Source organism: Panulirus ornatus, chromosome 55, assembly GCF_036320965.1.
Source record: "Panulirus ornatus isolate Po-2019 chromosome 55, ASM3632096v1, whole genome shotgun sequence".
Classification (NCBI taxonomy): Eukaryota; Metazoa; Arthropoda; class Malacostraca; order Decapoda; family Palinuridae; genus Panulirus; species Panulirus ornatus.
Window position 1 is genome coordinate 14798096 of NC_092278.1, and position 22615 is coordinate 14820710.

Below are 22615 nucleotides of genomic sequence, written 5' to 3' on the forward strand. Positions count from 1 at the left end.
ACACCCGGTGGTCGTCACACACACGGTGACCGTGACACCCGGTGGTCGTCACACACACGGTGACCGTGACACCCGGTGGTCGTCACACACACGGTGACCGTGACACCCGGTGGTCGTCACACACACGGTGACCGTGACACCCGGTGGTCGTCACACACACACGGTGGTCGTGACACCCGGTGGCCGTCACACACACGGTGACCGTGACACCCGGTGGTCGTCACACACACACGGTGACCGTGACACCCGGTGGCCGTCACACACACGGTGACCGTGACACCCGGTGACCGTGACACCCGGTGGTCGTCACACACACACGGTGACCGTGACACCCGGTGGCCGTCACACACACGGTGACCGTGACACCCGGTGGCCGTCACACACACGGTGACCGTGACACCCAGTGGTCGTCACACACACGGTGACCGTGACACCCGGTGGTCGTCACACACACGGTGACTGTGACACGGTGTCATCGTCAGCCGCGAAGACAGTCAACATGGTCGACCTCCCAGCTCCTCCTAGCTCCCAGCTCCTCCTAGCTCCCAGCTTGAAGCCTGGGTTACGCCTGACTGCACCGACCAGCTTCGCACAGGACTGCCTACCACTACCAGTGAACCAGGAACTCACTCACCGACACTGTCTCGTGAACCAGTGAACCAGGAACTCACTCACCGACACTGTCTCGTGAACCAGTGAACCAGGAACTCACTCACCGACGCTGTCTCGTGAACCAGTGAACCAGGAACTCACTCAGCGACACTGTCTCGTGAACCAGTGAACCAGGAACTCACTCACCGACACTGTCTCGTGAACCAGTGAACCAGGAACTCACTCAGCGACACTGTCTCGTGAACCAGTGAACCAGGAACTCACTCAGCGACACTGTCTCGTGAACCAGTGAACCAATAACTCACTCAGCGACACTGTCTCGTGAACCAGTGAACCAGGAACTCACTCAGCGACACTGTCTCGTGAACCAGTGAACCAGGAACTCACTCAGCGACACTGTCTCGTGAACCAGTGAACCAGGAACTCACTCAGCGACACTGTCTCGTGAACCAGTGAACCAGGAACTCACTGTATTGCTGTATTACTGTAATACAACACGGGGTGGAACTACTTTATTACTGTATTACTGTAATGCAACCAAGGTGGAACTACTTTATTACTGTATTACTGTAATGCAACCAAGGTGGAACTACTGTATTACTGTAATGCAACCCAGGAGGAACTACTTTATTACTGTATTACTGTAATGCAACCAAGGTGGAACTACTGTATTACTGTAATGCAACCCAGGAGGAACTACTGTATTGCTGTATTACTGTACTGCAACCAAGGTGGAACTACTGTATTACTGTAATGCAACCAAGGAGGAAATATTCAGAAGTTAATGTTCATCGTTAATACATAATGTACATTAACACAATGTTGTTACTTCAGTTCAACGAGTATGTAACTTTAAATCACTTGATGTTCAACGTTGAATACATAATGCACCTTAACCACAGAGTTACTTCAGTTCAACGAGTAACTTCATACTACTTCACGTTCACCGTTAAATACATAATGTACGTTAACACAATGTTGTTACTTCAGTTCAACGAGTATGTAACTTTAAATCACTTGATGTTCAACGATGAATACATAATGCACCTTAACCACAGAGTTACTTCAGTTCAACGAGTAACTTCATACTACTTCATCTTCATCGTTAAATACATAATGTACATTAACACAATGTTGTTACTTCAGTTCAACGAGTATGTAACTTTAAATCACTTGATGTTCAACGATGAATACATAATGCACCTTAACCACAGAGTTACTTCAGTTCAACGAGTAACTTCATACTACTTCATGTTCATCGTTAAATACATAATGTACATTAACACAATGTTGTTACTTCAGTTCAACGAGTATGTAACTTTAAATCACTTGATGTTCAACGTTGAATACATAATGCACCTTAACCACAGAGTTACTTCAGTTCAACGAGTAACTTCATACTACTTCACGTTCACCGTTAAATACATAATGTACATTAACACAGTGTTGTTACTTCAGTTCAACGAGTATGTAACTTTAAATCACTTGATGTTCAACGTTAGATACATCCTGTGCTAACGTTAACTCCACACTACGGCCATTCAGCCAATATGTGACCATACATCACATAATGTTCACATCTGATCACCAGTATATGTAAATCGTTTACACCCTTACATATGCTCTGTACATCTTCCTGTGGTATGTGGAGAGAGGTGTCTCATGCCTTCGTTCATATCGTATGAGCTTCCAGCCTCCACATTTACGTCCTTTAATGTGATTCATTAACTACTAACTATTATGACCCTCAATTACGTAAATCCTCAAAGTTTATAGTTTTAGCATAATGGCTGACTGAATTTGTTCAGCCATCCTTGATGTAACTAGTTATTGACGCGTTGACCGTCACACACGGTGGGGCTCGTGACACACGGTGATCGTCACACACAGTGGTTGTGACACACGGTGACCGTCACACACAGTGGTTGTGACACACGGTGATCGTCACACACAGTGGTTGTGACACACGGTGACCGTCACACACAGTGGTTGTGACACACGGTGATCGTCACACACAGTGGTTGTGACACACGGTGACCGTCACACACGTTGGTTGTGAAACACGGTGACCGTCACACACGTTGGTTGTGACACACGGTGACCGTCACACACAGTGGTTGTGACACACGGTGACCGTCACACACAGTGGTTGTGACACACGGTGACCGTCACACACACTGGTCGTGACACACAGTGACGTCACACACAATGGGGTCGTGACACACGGTAACCGTCACACACAGTGGTCGTGACACACTGTGACCGTCACACACGGTGGTCGTGACACACGGTGACCGTCACACACAGTGGTCGTGACACACTGTGACCGTCACACACAGTGGTCGCGACACACTGTGACTGTTACACACGGTGGTCGTGACACACGGTGACCGTCACTTACAGTGGTCGTGACACATGGTGACCGTCACACACGATAACCGTCACACAAAGCAGTCGTCACACGCGATAACCGTCACAAACGGTGGTCGTCACATACGATAACCGTCACACACGGTGGTCGTAACATACGATAACCGTCACCAGTGGTGTCCATACGATACGTCCCACACGTGTCTAGTACACAGGGGACACGGAAGAGGCAGGGCTTGTCCCTCCGTATGTGATGCAAGTTAAGGTTTCCTGCCAAGTTACGAGGCCGGGGTGTCCCCTCCTGCTGTCCAGGGACCAGTGGGTCGGGGTGTCCCCTCCTGTTGCCTGGGGACCAGTGGGCCGGGGTGTCCCCTCCTGCTGTCAGGGGACCAGTGGGCCAGGGTGTCCCCTCCTGCTGTCTGGGGACCAGTGGGCCGGGGTGTCCCCTCCTGCTGTCCAGGGACCAGTGGGCCGGGGTGTCCCCTCCTGCTGTCTGGGACCAATGGGCCAGGGTGTCCCCTCCTGCTGTCTGGGGACCAGTGGGCCGGGGTGTCCCCTCCTGCTTCCGGGGACCAGTGGGCCGGGGTGTCCCCTCCTGCTGCTGGGGACCAGTGGGCCAGGGTGTCCCCTCCTGCTGTCCTGGGGACCAATGGGCCGGGGTGTCTCCTCCTGCTGCCTGGGGACCAGTGAGCCGGGGTGTCCCCTCCTGCTGCCCGGGGACCAATGGGCCGGGGTGTCTCCTCCTGCTGCCTGGGGACCAGTGGGCCAGGGTGTCCCCTCCTGCTGCCCGGGGACCAGTGGGCCAGGGTGTCCCCTCCTGCTGCCCGGGGACCAGTGGGCCGGGGTGTCCCCTCCTGCTGTCCGGGGACCAGTGGGCCGAGGTGTCCCCTCCTGCTGTCCGGGGACCAGTGGGACGGGGTGTCCCCTCCTGCTGCCTGGGGACCAGTGGGCCAGGGTGTCCCCTCCTGCTGTCCGGGGACCAGTGGGACGGGGTGTCCCCTCCTGCTGCCTGGGGACCAGTGGGCCAGGGTGCCCCCTCCTGCTGTCCGGGGACCAGTGGGCCGGGGTGTCCCCTCCTGCTGTCTGGGAACCAGTGGGCCGGGGTGTCCCCTCCTGCTGTCCGGGGACCAGTGGGCCGGGGTGTCCCCTCCTGCTGTCTGGGGACTAGTGGGCCAGGGTGTCCCCTCCTGCTGTCCGGGGACTAGTGGGCCGGGGTGTCCCCTCCTGCTGCCTGAGAGGTCTTCTCCAGGTGCATGGGAGGGACCTGCTTCATCATCCTTGGAGGTTTATATGGCTGACTTATGCTCCCTGAAGGGAGCGGGTTGTATCCACCTCCCTTGAAGGAGAAGGTTTGGGGGGGAGGAGATGGATGCCTCCAACTTCCTGTGGAGGGTGAGGTGCCTCCATCACCCTAGAGGGAGGGAGGAAGGAAGGGAGGAAGGGGAGTGGTTCTGCCTCCTGCTCCCTCGTGGCTTTCCTAGGGTTAACCTCAAAAGAGGTTCTTCTCTAACCCCCTCAACAACCTTGCTCTGGGTTCATGCTGCTGAGTTTGGTCTTGTGGTCGACGAAGCTGTTGGAGGCCGCATCCTGCAGGACGGTGTGACCACTTCAGCTTGCTTGATCGGGTACAGTTGGGAAATGCTTTTTCAAGACGCGTTTTGCTATCATTACTGAAATCAAAAGGAGTTCATCCCTCCTTTTGATTTCAGAGTAATATTTTAGGTGGAAACCTCGCCTTCCACGTTCTTCCGAATACAGATGAAGTTTTAGCATATCTCCCGTTTGCGCTCCAGAAAGTACAGCGTCTGTGATTTCAATCGTTCCTAAATTGGTTAGTCTCGAATCCTTTACGAAGTGCGTCGATAAGGGCAGCGAAAAGTCTTTGCACACTTCTCAACTCTGCAGTCTCACTCGCCGTGACAGGTGATGTTTCGATCCCTGAAGACCATGTTCACTGGGTTCTCTTGAAGGTCCGCAGGATCCATCCTCCCATCTGCTTGAAAGAGGCAACTGTTGCCTTGACCTGTTTCTCCTCCGCTGAAGGGTAAGGTCGTGGGGCCATATTACTCCCAATTCTTTCGCACTGTTCAATCGTGATGTGATGGTATCTTTGCGAGTCTGGTATTCTGGACTGCTATCGCCTGTCTTTCCCACATACCGGAGAAGCTGGTCCTTCTCCCCGCCGAAAATTGCTTTCGATGGCCCAGTGGAAGGCATTCGTTTACGTCTATGTGTAGTCTGTCAATAACTAGTGATGGTGAGAGTGTTCAAACTTATTCCAGTGTCATCTGGTAAGGATAACACGAAACTACATCATGTGCCTCAGTCAATATCAGATGTGACATTGATGAACAGATGGGGTGAGAGTATACAACCCTGGGGTACCGAGATTCTGACCACGGAGGTACAGGTAACAGCCCGACTTTCAAGCCCATGATGTGATCTGTTGAAAAGGTTTATACGAATTACCGATCACACTAGTTCTTTCCCCGCTTACGCATTCTGTGTGCTACGCCCATGGCTCATACTCACCAAAGTTTTCTTGCAAAGTCTGTGTGTATCACACCGTCTGTTTACATTCCAGTATCTCTACGATCTTATCACAGTAAGCAACTGATAGAAATAAGGGGTTCCCGCCTTGATACCACGTTCTCCTGGGTTATTATGTAGATTTACTACATAAGAGTTAGTGAATTTATATCTCTAAGAACCTCTCGACTATATGACATATGTGTGATATCAAGGCTAACGTTTTCTTTTTCCTTTGATAGGGTGGACTGCTTTGCTTCTTCCTCTGTGGAGTGGGGTGATGGAAGTGAGTCGGTGTCAGTCTCCCAGTGATGATGTCAGAGTCCATCGGATATTGTGACACTCATGCAAGAGGTGTTTCTGCCTTTCTCTATAAAGACGGAGTTCCAGGGGTCTGTTCCTAGGGGCGAAGCGCATGGGCGTGTTCTCAATGACCCTCTCGAGTAAAGATTCGCTTTGTGGAACATAATAGCATTCGCGTCTATGAAGGAAGTAAGTTGGGTCGTTTCTCTTAAGTCGGTGTTCGGCTTATCGAACACTATGTTCATATTCCGTACTGTAGTAACAAAGTCGTCTGGTGGCAATCGTTCGTGTATGGCCATCTTTTGTTCACTGTGGGCCGGTGAAATCTACGATCACCGTATTGCAGTTTGCTGATGAAGAGAAACAATTTATCGACTTCAGTGATGGTTTCTTCTTCTTCTTCTTCTTCTCCTCCTCCTCCTTCTTTTTCTTCTTCTTCTTTTCCTCCTCCTCCTCCTCCTTCTTCTTCTTCTTCTTCTTCTTCTTCTTCTTCTTCTTCTTCTTCTCCTCCCTCCCCTCCTCCTCCTCCTCCTCCTCCCTCCTCCTCCTTCTTCCTTCTCTTTTCTGGGCCTCTTAAGACTTTTTGAGTTTCTTGTCTATATCCTTCGCTTCTCGAGTCGCAGCGTTTTAGGTCTGCGACTTACTTTTGCCTCTCAAAAATGAGTAACGTCCTTTTCGTTGAGACACCTTGTACTTTTTTCTTCTCGGTACAAATCGGCTGTGAGTTTCGACTGCTTTTGTGGTTATGAATTCAATCTATTCCTCTGGTGTTTGGGGACTCACGGGAGTCTGCCATTGTGTGGCAAACGCCTCACTGACTACGTCTTTGCATTCTATCTGCGTAACTGTTCAACTGAAATTCCTGAACTCACCTCCGTGGTGGCGCGCGTTTCGCCCCTGCAGTTCAGTTCAGAGGACCTCCTTATTTCTACAGGTCGTGGTCTGAGTACAGTGTGCTTGAGAAGGTCTTGGTAGCAGATTAGGTCTACACTATGTGTGAAGTGGTCTAGTGTGTTGCTTCCTCTCGTTGGTTCCAATCTTTGCTGACAGAGGGAGGCCTCGTCATATAGTGTAGACACTTCTCCTCCGTCCAGCTTTTATTTTCTTTTTTTAAGCTACGTCTATTGGAATTTTCAGCGATGGTGTTATCTATTTATTTCCATCTAATGTGTGATAGGTTGAAGTGCCCTCAGAAGGTTATGTCTGGGGCTGGATTTCCTAGGAAGACGCGGTTGGTTGGAACATCTCGTATTTGCTCTGTAAATCCTTCTGGTTTTTGCATCTAGTAGAGTAATGGACAGATTCTGATCCTTCAAGCTTGACGTCTTACACTTCTGCTAGACCATTTGAGGAATTCTGCAGCTTACTTGTTGCAAGAAAATCTTTTACATACGACCTGACTCGTTCATATATGTTTTCCCAGTTGTGTGGCATCTGCAGAGGTGGTGATATGGGATCCCAACCTCACTGTTCATGTGATCTGTAATGTGAGACGGTTAAAGCTGTGAACATTGCATTCTACTCCTTCAGTAAGCCACCTAGAAAAGGGGGATTTCGATTGTCTTCTGGGATTCAAGTCCATGTTAGTTGGCATATATGAAGGATCTTACATGTCTTCTTCCCGAGTTGTTGTGGAAGTTATTATGTTCTGCTGTGGTGAGTCTGGGGTCAGAGTCTGTGGTTTCACTTCCTTTATCGTTTTGGAGACGAAAGACAGTGTCATTTCTGCCTATGACAGTCCCTCCCTCCAAGCCTTCATTTAATCCCACATTTGAGTCTACGAGGACTTTGGTCTGGGTTTGTATGGCATCTCTTTTATTGTTGTTGACTTTATTGTAGTGCATTTGTGATCGTCTGCAGGGTTGTGCTAGCACGGGCCTTGCCACATGGCGGCCTTTGGGAGTACTGGCTTCAGCGAAGACTTTCCCCAACCAATGAATGTGCATATGGCAGCAGAGACTCAACCATTCCACAAGGTAGCATCCACCTGTCATAGGCAAGTTCCGATGTCTTAACGGGGTGGTGGAACTGACATATTCTGCCCAGGCTAAGTGCCTTCGCTCAGTACCGACACACACACTGGACTTGAGAGGATGTGTTTCTTCTTCGTTCGACGCTTCTTTCCATCGTCCATCGCTCTGCTGCGTCCGAGCATGCGATGCCTTACCGTGCCACTTTACGTAGTGCTCTCTCTCTCTCTCTCTCTCTCTCTCTCTCTCTCTCTCTCTCTCTCTCTCTCTCTCTCTCTCTCCCCTGCCTCCAGCTCCTCCTTGAGGGGCCTCTACCTCCAGCTCCCAGGGAGGGAAGTGGCGGCCCTAAGGGCTTCTCCTCGCTCCAAGGGCGGGAGGAGGTTCATATTGCCCCCAGCTCCTGCCTCCAGCTCCCCCTTTTTTTCCTATCCTGGTTCTAGCTCCCTGAGAGATCGTGCCTCCAAGCTCCCTAGATGTCCTGCCATACGCTCCCTGGAAGAACGGGTCTCTAGCTCCCTCGAGGAAGGAGGAGTTTGGAGGGAGGTGTTCCCTGCCACCTGTTCCTTAAGCCACACCCACCCCCTGGCAAGACTGAGCCTGCAGCTTCCACGAAGCTCCTGTTCCGTAAAGCTCCCATGCTCAAGCGGGTTGCAGCTGACGAAGACGAGGAGGTTCATACTCCCTCCTCCCTGAGGGGAAGGTGTAGTGTCTCTTGCTCCCTTTGACGGGGGACCCACATCCACCCATCCCCACCCCCCCAATCCCTAATACAGCATGGAGCCCCCCTGCCCCGGGGTGGGGGTCCCCCGTCACGCTCCAACACTAAACTTCACCACCAACTGACGACCCAAACTTCCCAGATAACATCATTCCGAGAATTGAAATGGTACAGGAAAAGGTGATGATAATAATAATGATAATAATAATAATAATAATAATAATAATAATAATAATAATAATGATAATAATAATAATAATTATAATAATAATAATAATAATAATAATAATAATAATAATAATAATAATAATGATAATAATAATAATAATAATAATAATAATAATAATAATAATAATAATAATGATAATAATAATAATAATAATAATAATAATAATAATAATAATAATAATAATGATAATAATAATGATGATATTAATAATAATAATAATAATTAATAATAATAACAATAATGTATTATCATTATCATTATTATATCAATTATTATTGTCATTATTATTATTATTATTATTATTATTATTATTATTATTATTATTATCATTATTATTATCATTATTATTGACCTCCGTGGTGTAGTGGTTAGCGTTCCTGACCGTGACGCATTCACAGGCTGCCCAGGGTCGAGCCAGTCAACCCAGCTGTTCATCTACCTCTAAGGAATGGTCGATAAAACAGGTACCTGGCTCAGGGTGGAATATTTTTTTTTTTTTTCTTTTTTTTTTTCTTTATACTTTGTCGCTGTCTCCCGCGTTTGCGAGGTAGCGCAAGGAAACAGACGAAAGAAATGGCCCAACCCCCCCCATACACATGTACATACACACGTCCACACACGCAAATATACATACCTACACAGCTTTCCTTGGTTTACCCCGGACGCTTCACATGCCTTGGTTCAATCCACTGACAGCACGTCAACCCCTGTATACCACATCGCTCCAATTCACTCTATTCCTTGCCCTCCTTTCACCCTCCTGCATGTTCAGGCCCCGATCACACAAAATCCTTTTCACTCCATCTTTCCACCTCCAATTTGGTCTCCCTCTTCTCCTCGTTCCCTCCACCTCCGACACATATATCCTCTTGGTCAATCTTTCCTCACTCATTCTCTCCATGTGCCCAAACCATTTCAAAACACCCTCTTCTGCTCTCTCAACCACGCTCTTTTTATTTCCACACATCTCTCTTACCCTTACGTTACTTACTCGATCAAACCACCTCACACCACACATTGTCCTCAAACATCTCATTTCCAGCACATCCATCCTCCTGCGCACAACTCTATCCATAACCCACGCCTCGCAACCATACAACATTGTTGGAACTACTATTCCTTCAAACATACCCATTTTTGCTTTCCGGGATAATGTTCTCGACTTCCACACATTTTTCAAGGCTCCCAAAATTTTCGCCCCCTCCCCCACCCTATGATCCACTTCCGCTTCCATGGTTCCATCCGCTGACAGATCCACTCCCAGATATCTAAAACACTTCACTTCCTCCAGTTTTTCTCCATTCAAACTCACCTCCCAATTTACTTGACCCTCAACCCTACTGTACCTAATAACCTTGCTCTTATTCACATTTAATCTTAACTTTCTTCTTCCACACACTTTACCAAACTCCGTCACCAGCTTCTGCAGTTTCTCACATGAATCCGCCACCAGCGCTGTATCATCAGCGAACAACAACTGACTCACTTCCCAAGCTCTCTCATCCCCAACAGACTTCATACTTGCCCCTCTTTCCAAGACTCTTGCATTTACCTCCCTAACAACCACATCCATAAACAAATTAAAGAACCATGGAGACATCACACACCCCTGCCGCAAACCTACATTCACTGAGAACCAATCACTTTCCTCTCTTCCTACACGTACACATGCCTTACATCCTCGATAAAAACTTTTCACTGCTTCTAACAACTTGCCTCCCACACCATATATTCTTAATACCTTCCACAGAGCATCTCTATCAACTCTATCATATGCCTTCTCCAGATCCATAAATGCTACATACAAATCCATTTGCTTTTCTAAGTATTTCTCACATACATTCTTCAAAGCAAACACCTGATCCACACATCCTCTACCACTTCTGAAACCACACTGCTCTTCCCCAATCTGATGCTCTGTACATGCCTTCACCCTCTCAATCAATACCCTCCCATATAATTTACCAGGAATACTCAACAAACTTATACCTCTGTAATTTGAGGAATATATATATATATATATATATATATATATATATATATATATATATATATATATATATATATATATATATACTAACATAGTTCATAGAAATGCGCACCTTCATAGAACATACAAACCTCCAACAGCCAGAATCGAACCCGGGACCCCTGTGCAACAGGCGGGAACGTAACCGCTAGGCTATGGGCCTGGCTAATAGGAAATAACTATTGGAATACTATGTACTCGAATACCCTTCGTCTCACGTTGGTGAGCAACGGGGTCTACACCGGTCAATTCCCAACAGGCGCACTAGGACCTGGGGGACGACGACCCAGCCTCGCACGACCACAGTGAACGGCGAAGAACTGGCCAGAGGAGCTACACTTAAAGAACTGCTTATAGGAACTCCCCTGAAGAATTACCCACTGGAGCTAACCCTGAGGAACTGCTTATAGGAACTCCCCTGAAGAATTACCCAGTGGGGCTAACCCTGAGGAACTGCTTATAGGAACTCCCCTGAAGAATTACCCAGTGGGGCTAACCCTGAGGAACTGCTTATAGGAACTCTCCTGAAGAATTACCCAGTGGAGCTAACCCTGAGGAGCTGCCCTGAGGAGCTGCACAGAAAAGCTGCCTTACGAATGAAAAACCTTTTTATCATAAAATCACGGTACGTCAAGACGAGGGGAAGCATGGTACGTCAAGACGAGGGGAAGCATGGTACGTCAAGACGAGGGGAAGCATGGTGCGTCAAGACGAGGGGAAGCATGGTACATCAAGACGAGGGGAAGCATGGTACGTCAAGACGAGGGGGAAGCATGGTACATCAAGACGAGGGGAAACATGGTACGTCAAGACGTGGGGAAGCATGGTACATCAAGACGAGGGGAAGCATGGTACGTCAAGAGGAGGGGAAGCATGGTGCGTCAAGACGAGGGGAAGCATGGTACGTCAAGAGGAGGGGAAGCATGGTGCGTCAAGACGAGGGGAAGCATGGTACATCAAGACGAGGGGAAACATGGTACGTCAAGACGTGGGGAAGCATGGTACATCAAGACGAGGGGAAGCATGGTACGTCAAGAGGAGGGGAAGCATGGTGCGTCAAGACGAGGGGAAGCATGGTACATCAAGACGAGGGGAAACATGGTACGTCAAGACGTGGGGAAGCATGGTACATCAAGACGAGGGGAAGCATAGTACGTCAAGACGAGGGGAAGCATGGTACGTCAAGACGAGGGGAAGCATGGTACGTCAAGACGAGGGGAAGCACGGTACGTCAAGACAAGGGGAAGCATGGTACGTCAAGACGAGGGGGAAGCACGGTACGTCAAGACGAGGGGAAGCACAGTACGTCAAGACGAGGGGAAGCACGGTACATCAAGACGAGGGGGAAGCATGGTACGTCAAGACGAGGGGGAAGCATGGTACGTCAAGACGAGGGGAAGTATGGTACGTCAAGACGAGGGGGAAGCACGGTACGGCAAGACGAGGGGAAGCACAGTACGTCAAGACGAGGGGAAGCATGGTACGTCAAGACGAGGGGAAGCATGGTACGTCAAGACGAGGGGAAGTATGGTACGTCAAGACGAGGGGAAGTATGGTACGTCAAGACGAGGGGAAGCACAGTACGTCAAGACGAGGGGAAGCATGGTACGTCAAGACGAGGGGGAAGCATGGTACGTCAAGACGAGGGGAAGTATGGTACGTCAAGACGAGGGGAAGCACGGTACGGCAAGACGAGGGGAACCTACCGAAGAGGCTGTAGACGATGCCGAAGACGAGGAACATGCCGCAGATGACGGCGGTGACGACGTGGTAGTCGTAGTCGAGGGTGCGGCAGCGCTCCTCCCACGTCCTGTTGCCGGAGGCGCCCCTCGCCTCCTCTGCCGTCCACCAGGGGTTGTCGTAGCCGAACCCGCCCCCAGGGTCGTCCCTGCCTCGCCACGACATCTTGGATCCTGCGTGGAGACATCCTGGGCTGAGGAGAAGGCCAGGTGTGAGGCGGGCGGTAGTAGGTCGGGGGCACGTGGGGGGCAATAAAGGGATCCTTATGTGGGGTTATGATGAGGGGCGGTCCTTATGTGGGGTTATGGTGAGGGGCGATCCTTATGTGGGGTTATGGTGATGTGGGGTTATGGTGAGGGGCGGTCCTTATGTGGGGTTATGGTGAGGGGCGATCCTTATGTGGGGTTATGGTGAGGGGCGATCCTTATGTGGGGTTATGGTGATGTGGGGTTATGGTGAGGGGCGGTCCTTATGTGGGGTTATGGTGATGTGGGGTTATGGTGAGGGGCGGTCCTTATGTGGGGTTATGGTGATGTGGGGTTATGGTGAGGGGCGGTCCTTATGTGGGGTTATGGTGAGGGGCGATCCTTATGTGGGGTTATGGTGAGGGGCGATCCTTATGTGGGGTTATGGTGAGGGGCGGTCCTTATGTGGGGTTATGGTGAGGGGGCGATCCTTATGTGGGGTTATGATGAGGGGCGATCATTATGTGGGGTTATGGTGAGGGGCGGTCCTTATGTGGGGTTATGGTGAGGGGGCGATCCTTATGTGGGGTTATGGTGAGGGGCGGTCCTTATGTGGGGTTATGGTGAGGGGCGATCCTTATGTGGGGTTATGATGAGGGGCGATCATTATGTGGGGTTATGGTGAGGGGCGGTCCTTATGTGGGGTTATGGTGAGGGGGCGATCCTTATGTGGGGTTATGGTGATGTGGGGTTATGGTGAGGGGCGGTCCTTATGTGGTGAGAGGCGATCCTTATGTGGGGTTATGGTGAGGGGCGATCCTTATGTGGGGTTATGGTGAGGGGCGATCCTTATGTGGGGTTATGGTGGGGATTATGTGAGGGGCGATCCTTATGTGGGGTTATGGTGAGGGGATCCTTATGTGGGGTTATGGTGAGGGGCGATTATGTGGGGTTATGGTGAGGGGCAATCCTTATGTGGGGTTATGGTGAGGGGCGATCCTTATGTGGGGTTATGGTGAGGGGCCGATCCTTATGTGGGGTTATGGTGAGGGGCGATCCTTATGTGGGGATATGGGTGATGTGGGGTTATGGTGAGGGGCGGGCCTTATGTGGTGAGAGGCGATCCTTACTGTGGGTTATGGTGATGTTGGGGTTATGATGAGGGCGATCCTTATGTGGGGTTATGGTGAGGGGCAATCCTTATGTGGGGTTATGGAGAGGGGCGATCCTTATTGTGGGGTTATGGAGAGGGGCAATCCTTATGTGGGGTTATGGTGAGAGGCGATCCTTATGTGGGGTAATGGTGAGGGGCGATCCTTATGTTGGGGTTATGGTGAGGGGCGATCCTTATGTGGGGTTATGGTGAGGGGCGATCCTTATGTGGGGTTAATGGTGATTGTGGGGTTATGGTGAGGGGCGATCCTTATGTGGGGTTCTGGTGATGTGGGGTATGGTTGAGGGGTGGTCCTTATGTGGTGAGAGGCGATCCTTATGTGGGGTTATGGTGATGTGGGGTTATGATGAGGGGCGATCCTTATGTGGGGTTATGGTGAGGGGCAATCCTTATGTGGGGTTATGGTGAGGGGCGATCCTTATGTGGGGTTATGGTGAGGGGCAATCCTTATGTGGGGTTATGGTGAGGGGCGATCCTTATGTGGGGTTATGGTGAGGGGCGATCCTTATGTGGGGTTATGGTGAGGGGCGATCCTTATGTGGGGTTATGGTGAGGGGCGATCCTTATGTGGTGAGAGGCGATCCTTATGTGAGGTTTTGGTGATGTGGGGTTATGATGAGGGGCGATCCTTATGTGGGGTTATGGTGAGGGGCAATCCTTATGTGGGGTTATGGTGAGGGGCGATCCTTATGTGGGGTTATGGTGAGGGGCGATCCTTATGTGGGGTTATGGTGAGGGGCGATCCTTATGTGGGGTTATGGTGAGGGGCGATCCTTATGTGGGGTTATGGTGAGGGGCGATCCTTATGTGGGGTTATGGTGAGGGGCGATCCTTATGTGGGGTTATGGTGAGGGGCGATCCTTATGTGGGGTTATGGTGAGGGGCGACCTTTATGTGAGGTTATGGTGAAGGGAGGAGATTCTTATGTGAGGTTATGGTGAAGGGAAGAGATCCTTATGTGAGGTTATGGTGAAGGGAAGAGATCCTTATGTGAGGTTATGGTGAAGGAAGGAGATTCTTATGTGAGGTTATGGTAAAGGAAGTAGATTATGTAAGGTTATGGTGAAGGAAGGAGATTCTTATGTGAGGTTATGGTGAAGGGAAGAGATCCTTATGTGAGGTTATGGTGAGGGAAGGAGATTCTTATGTGAGGTTATGGTGAAGGGAGGAGATTCTTATGTGAGGTTATGGTGAAGGAAGGAGATCCTTATGTGAGGTTATGGTGAGGGAAGGAGATTCTTATGTGAGGTTATGGTGAAGGGAAGAGATCCTTATGTGAGGTTATGGTGAGGGAAGGAGATTCTTATGTGAGGTTATGGTTAAGGAAGGAGATTCTTATGTGAGGTTATGGTGAGGGGCGACCTTTATGTGAGGTTATGGTGAAGGAAGGAGATTCTTATGTGAGGTTATGGTGAAGGGAAGAGATCCTTATGTGAGGTTATGGTGAGGGAAGGAGATTCTTATGTGAGGTTATGGTGAAGGGAGGAGATTCTTATGTGAGGTTATGGTGAAGGAAGGAGATCCTTATGTGAGGTTATGGTGAGGGAAGGAGATTCTTATGTGAGGTTATGGTGAAGGGAAGAGATCCTTATGTGAGGTTATGGTGAGGGAAGGAGATTCTTATGTGAGGTTATGGTTAAGGAAGGAGATTCTTATGTGAGGTTATGGTGAAGGGAAGAGATCCTTATGTGAGGTTATGGTGAGGGAAGGAGATTCTTATGTGAGGTTATGGTGAAGGAGGAGATTCTTATGTGAGGTTATGGTGAAGGAAGGAGATGCTTATGTGAGGTTATGGTAAAGGAAGGAGATTCTTATGTGAGGTTATGGTGAAGGGAAGAGATCCTTATGTGAGGTTATGGTGAAGGAAAGAGATCCTTATGTGAGGTTATGGTGAAGGAAGGAGATTCTTATGTGAGGTTATGGTGAAGGGAAGAGATTCTTATGTGAGGTTATGGTGAAGGGAAGAGATCCTTATGTGAGGTTATGGTGAAGGAAGGAGATTCTTATGTGAAGTTATGGTGAAGGGAAGGAGATTCTTATGTGAGGTTGTGATGAGGAGAAGAGATTCTCCTGTGAAGTTACGATGAAGTTCTTGATGAAGGGAAGACATTAATATGTGAGGTTGTTATAAGGGGAGGAGATCCTGAGGTGAGGTTATGCTTAGGGAAGGGGGGGATGATGAGAGACCCCTCATGTGAAGGATGGTGAGGTTAAGGGATCCTCATGTGAGGGATGGTGAGGTTAAGGGATCCTCATGTGAGGGATGGTGAGGTTAAGGGATCCTCATGTGAAGGATGGTGAGGTTAAGGGATCCTCATGTGAGGGATGGTGAGGTTAAGGGATCCTCATGTGAAGGATGGTGAGGTTAAGGGATCCTCATGTGAGGGATGGTGAGGTTAAGGGATCCTCATGTGAAGGATGGTGAGGTTAAGGGATCCTCATGTGAAGGATGGTGAGGTTAAGGGATCCTCATGTGAGGGATGGTGAGGTTAAGGGATCCTCATGTGAAGGATGGTGAGGTTAAGGGATCCTCATGTGAAGGATGGTGAGGTTAAGGGATCCTCATGTGAAGGATGGTGAGGTTAAGGGATCCTCATGTGAGGGATGGTGAGGTTAAGGGATCCTCATGTGAAGGATGGTGAGGTTAAGGGATCCTCATGTGAAGGATGGTGAGGTTAAGGGATCCTCATGTGAAGGATGGTAAGGTTAAGGGATCCTCATGTGAAGGATGGTGAGGTTAAGGGATCCTCATGTGAGGGATGGTGAGGTTAAGGGATCCTCATGTGAAGGATGGTGAGGTTAAGGGATCCTCATGTGAGGGATGGTGAGGTTAAGGGATCCTCATGTGAGGGATGGTGAGGTTAAGGGATCCTCATGTGAAGGATGGTGAGGTTAAGGGATCCTCATGTGAGGGATGGTGAGGTTAAGGGATCCTCATGTGAGGGATGGTGAGGTTAAGGGATCCTCATGTGAGGGATGGTGATCGTACGAGGTCCTCATGTGAGGATGTTGATGATGGAGAGGTTCCTCATGTGAGGGGATGGTGAGGCCAGAAGTTATCATGTGGGGGTTGGTGAGGGTATGGGGCCCTCATGTGAGGATGATGAGGTTCACAGGTCATCAGATGCCTCATAAAGAGGTTGGGAGGACCCCCGATTATGAGTGTTAATGATCATGATGATGATGGTGAGTCGTGATGAAGGTGAGGTCCAGGTCCTAAGATGAACATGAGGTGGGTAAGAGATACTCAAGTGAGTCATGATGAGGTTGTGAGTCCTCATGTGGATGATCATCAGGGGTGAGTAATCATGAGGGTTAGTGAAGATGAGGGATAGTTCATGTGAGGAAGACAATGATGGTGATGATGATGAAGAGGGTGGTGGTGATGATGAATATGATGATGATCATGGATGATGAGGACCATGGATGATGAGGACCATGGATGGTGAGGACCATGCATGATGAGGACCATAGATCATAAGGCCCATGGATGATGAGGACCATGGATGACCATGGATGATGAGGACTATGGATGACCATCGATGAGGACCATGGATGGTAAGGACCATGGATGATGAGGACCATGGATGGTGAGGACCATGGATGATGAGGACCATAGATCATAAGGCCCATGGATGATGAGGACCATGGATGACCATGGATGATGAGGACTATGGATGACCATCGATGAGGACCATGGATGGTAAGGACCATGGATGATGAGGACCATGGATGGTGAAGAACATGGATGATGAGGACCATGGATGGTGAGGACCATGGATGATGGGGACCATGGATGATGATCATGGATGATGACCATGGATGAGGACAATGGATGGTGAGGACCATGGATGATGCGGACCATGAATGATGCGGACCATGGATGATGAGGACCATGGATGATGTCGCCCATGGATCATGAGGACCATGGATGATGAGGCGGATCACATCTCAAATGAGTAATAATAATGATGATTCTCACTTGAGAGAGATCCTCATTTCAGGGGGAAAGGAGGGGGGGGGGGGAATGGGAGATAGTTTCGATGGTAAAGGGTGATATGAGATCCTATGAGGTAGGATCCTCGTCTTTGATATGAGAAGAGATCCTATGAGGTAGGATCCTCGTCTTTGATATGAGAAGAGATCCTATGAGGTAGGATCCTCGTCTTTGATATGGGAAGAGATCCTATGAGGTAGGATCCTCGTCTTTGATATGAGAAGAGATCCTATGAGGTAGGATCCTTGTCTTTGATATGGGAAGAGATCCTATGAGGTAGGATCCTCGTCTTTGATATGAGAAGAGATCCTATGAGGTAGGATCCTTGTCTTTGATATGGGAAGAGATCCTATGAGGTAGGATCACAAGGATCCCCAAGAAGATCCCTCATACTGTGAATATACATGGAAAGAGATAATATGGTAGGAATGAAGAGAGAAAGAGATCCTCATGTTTGTAATGAAGAGAGAAAGAGATCCTCATGTTTGTAATGAAGAGAGAAAGAGATCCCCATGGTAGTAATGAAGAGAGAAAGAGATCCCCATGGTAGTAATGAAGAGAGAAAGAGATCTTCATGGTAGGAATGAAGTGAGAAAGAGATCCCCATGGTAGTAATGAAGAGAGAAAGAGATCACCATGGTAGTAATGAAGAGAGAAAGAGATCCCCATGGTAGTAATGAAGAGAGAAAGAGATCACCATGTTAGTAATGAAGAGAGAAAGAGATCACCATGTTAGTAATGAAGAGAGAAAGAGATCCCCATGGTAGTAATGAAGAGAGAAAGAGATCACCATGGTAAGAATGAAGAGAGAAAGAGATCACCATGGTAAGAATGAAGAGAGAAAGAGATCACCATGTTAGTAATGAAGAGAGAAAGAGATCCTCATGTTTGTAATGAAGAGAGAAAGAGATCACCATGTTAGTAATGAAGAGAGAAAGAGATCCTCATGTTTGTAATGAAGACAGAAAGAGATCACCATGGTAGTAATGAAGAGAGAAAGAGATCACCATGTTAGAATGAAGAGAGAAAGAGATCCTCATGTTTGTAATGAAGAGAGAAAGAGATCCTCATGGTTAGTAATGAAGAGAGAAAGAGATCACCATGTTAGTAATGAAGAGAGAAAGAGATCACCATGTTAGTAATGAAGAGAGAAAGAGATCACCATGTTAGTAATGAAGAGAGAAAGAGATCACCATGTTAGTAATGAAGAGAGAAAGAGATCCCCATGGTAGTAATGAAGAGAGAAAGAGATCACCATGTTAGTAATGAAGAGAGAAAGAGATCACCATGGTAGTAATGAAGAGAGAAAGAGATCCCCATGTTAGTAATGAAGAGAGAAAGAGATCACCATGGTAGTAATGAAGAGAGAAAGAGATCACCATGTTAGTAATGAAGAGAGAAAGAGATCACCATGGTAGTAATGAAGAGAGAAAGAGATCACCATGTTAGTAATGAAGAGAGAAAGAGATCACCATGTTAGTAATGAAGAGAGAAAGAGATCACCATGTTAGTAATGAAGAGAGAAAGAGATCACCATGGTAGTAATGAAGAGAGAAAGAGATCACCATGTTAGTAATGAAGAGAGAAAGAGATCACCATGTTAGTAATGAAGAGAGAAAGAGATCACCATGTTAGTAATGAAGAGAGAAAGAGATCACCATGTTAGTAATGAAGAGAGAAAGAGATCCCCATGGTAGTAATGAAGACAGAAAGAGATCACCATGGTAGTAATGAAGAGAGAAAGAGATCACCATGTTAGTAATGAAGAGAGAAAGAGATCACCATGGTAGTAATACAAAAAGAAAAAAAGAAAACGAAGCTACGGAAATGCAACAGAGCAACTCTCACAGGTAAAGTATCATGTGTCACAGTACAAGACAACACTGCATGGTTCTTCCTCTCCTCTCCTCCCCCTCGAGCCACCAAGGACAGTGTATACTTCTCCTCTCCCCCTCGAGCCACCAAGGACAGTGTATACAACCAGTACCCTGCATGACCTGCACTCGCCAAGGCTCCCACTACCGGTATATCTACCAGGACCTCGAGGTACCGGTGCTCCCAGGGCGCTGGGCTGGTACTGGACGCCTCACGTCTGGAGTGTATCAAGTGTCTGGCACAGTGCCATGCATGGGACTGCCCGTAACTGCCTTCCCCGTCGGCGCAGGTTGAGTTTACGTCATGTCCTGAGGTGCGCTGCAGGACAGGACCTCAAGAGTTACGCGCCCAGGGACATGCCTAGTACTGGTAGGGCCTTGTGACGAAGGGGGGAGATGAGTGTCTGCCTGGGATATGCCAAGAGACTCTCTCTCTCTCTCTCTCTCTCTCTCTCTCTCTCTCTCTCTCTCTCTCTCCAACCTGAGGGTTGATGCTCAAAGGACGACGCAAGAGTAGACACTGACCTTCACTATAGCTGCGTGGCTGCCACCATCTTCACCATCACCACCTCATCACTGTCATCTTCGTCATCACTATGGGGTCCCCCACCCACATCTCCCACCCCCCCACAGTCTTCACTCCGTGTGGGTTCAGACGAGTTTCCTCCCTACGTTGCCTGAGACACCACCACTCTCACTCCCTCATCACTACGTCCCCACCCCCGCCTCACTGCGTCATCACAGCGCCGAGACAACTCACTGCGTCATCACAGCACCGAGACAACTCACTGCGTCATTGTTACGTCACCCTTTCACTGCGTCATCAAAATACGTCTATCTACACTCCCCCTCCCCCTCTCACTGACGTATGAGCTACGTCACACCCGGGCCATCACTTCGTCACCACCGCCAGGACAACCGCATCTGAAAAATAAACAAAACAAAATGAATCTTTTAGAAAAATGGCGAATAAGATGGTTACAGTTGAGACATACACACACAAAGCTAACACGAACAAAGTCACTATGGATACAGGAAACAGTTAATATCTACTGATGATGGAACAGACTGGAATATATACAGTGTTCCGTGTCCAAAGACTGAAATTATAGAAAATGAAATACAATGGAAAGTGGGAAAAAATTAATTGAATTTCTTTTCTTTTTTTTTAATTTTCTTATCTATCGTCTCCCTTCACCATCTGGTGAGGCTGTGGTACGACCTACCCCTCACACACAATGCACAGTTCCCCTCCGGGCGCACCACGATCGTGCCAGGTGAGGGACGTCGACCCGTCCCCAGTCTGGCCTGGCTGGCAAGATGGAACAGTCGTGGACATAAGGCCTGGCCTTGGGGGGGCACCGGCAAGCCTCAGGTCTCGGCAGGAGGCTGTTCGAAGCTGTTCCGAGCCGTGTGTCGTGGCGACAAGTAACTGAATTACTGGATTCAACATCTTTATTTCTCGGCTGTATACAGAAAATGCATTTTAGTCGTGGTATAGATCCCGGGTACATGGCCAGGGGTAGGTGGAGGCAAGCATAGATCGCACAGTGGGTGCAATACATCGACATGCTAAACGTGGGGCTTAGAGCTTAGCACATTTTCGAGATAGAGGGTTCGAATCAACTTCGAGTTTTTCAGCCAATTCGCCCCAGGGCTTTTATTTGGTCTTGTACGTCGTCCATATACTTTCCTAGTCCTTCATAAGTTTCAGGCCTACACGCTCATCCTTGTGGTTGAAGGCAAAGCATCGCTTTTTATAATCACTACAACAGAATTCGAATAATATTGAGAAACATCAAATTCCTTTACGACAGTAGAGGGGGAGACAACAATGCTTGCTTGCCACTGCCGAGTCTTAAATAATTTTGTGTTGCACACGAGGAGATCAGGTCCAGCTTACAACAGTAACTGTGGGAAAGCAACGCACCACCACAGAATCTGTGGACAACTGGGTGAAGGAGGAGGAGCCACCACAGGTGCCTCAGGTGGAGTGTCTTACGAACGTAAACAGACGGTTGGTTAACTGGGTCGTCAAGATATCTTCGACACCTTTTTTTTACCAGGTGTTAAAAGATAATTCTAAGACCACATATACCTACATGTTGTACTTCTAAGACCACATATACCTACATGTTGTACTATCATCTGTGAACGATCGCGTGAGTGCTGACAACTTTTGACGAATGGATGAAGTCCTGGGGACAAACCCACCGACCGACGCGTCGCCATGAGCGAGAGAGTTGCCCATGCAACACCACCCAACTAAACTATTTCAAACAATACCTGAAGCAAAATATCAACTGAAAAAAAGGAGAAAAGAAAATGTAAAATAAAGGCGGCTTATTTTTCCATGGCATAAAGAATCACAGTGAGAGGATTAACAAACGAACCCAGTAAATACGATCTGATTAATGCAAACTGGTAACCGCACTGTCCGCCATCTTTGTTTCATTTTGTTTACAAGCTTATGGAAACGTAAAGTAGGCTTCCTCTTCCTTGTAGTTCTGAGCCACATGCTTCCGGCATCTGTTCGCTTTCGATAAAGTATTACAGACCGATGGGTAAATCTTTGCCAAGAGATTAGCGTACAGTGAACCACAGTGGCATGTAAAACGCCAAGTCAGACACTACCCGACCAGGCTAGAGTCAACTCACCCCCCCTCAGCCGTTCCCAAAAGCACCGAGACACACGACTGGAATACGATAAAATGTGGATGTAACGACAAGGAAATGCCAGAAGGATATGCAAACTGAGAACTCTGGTGGAGCTGCACCTGAGTATGGAGGCGCTTTGGGCAGTAGCCATGGTACAACTGGACACACTGGTAGAATAAAGTCGCTGCATGAAAGAGATGGAACTTAAAAACCTTGTGAAGGATTAC

At 48.4% G+C, this 22615-nt stretch overlaps 1 protein-coding gene across 5 annotated transcripts in view; it reads right to left on the minus strand.

Moving 5' to 3' along the window:
* LOC139765466 (transmembrane protein 198) overlaps positions 1–22615 on the minus strand; it is a 653673-nt gene that overhangs the window by 87236 nt on the left and 543822 nt on the right. For 4 of the 5 annotated variants that reach the window (XR_011716663.1, XM_071692843.1, XM_071692845.1 and 1 more), the window contains exons 2-3: positions 20256–20654; positions 12467–12673 (exon numbers count right to left, since the gene is read on the minus strand). Coding sequence is in view for 4 of the 5 variants with exons in the window: in XM_071692843.1 (XP_071548944.1) it covers positions 12467–12665 (199 nt within the window). In the remaining variant the exon portion in view is untranslated. Of the gene's footprint in view, positions 1–12466; positions 12694–20255; positions 20655–22615 lie in introns of all 5 variants that reach the window. The other variant, XM_071692844.1, reaches the window with a different exon arrangement.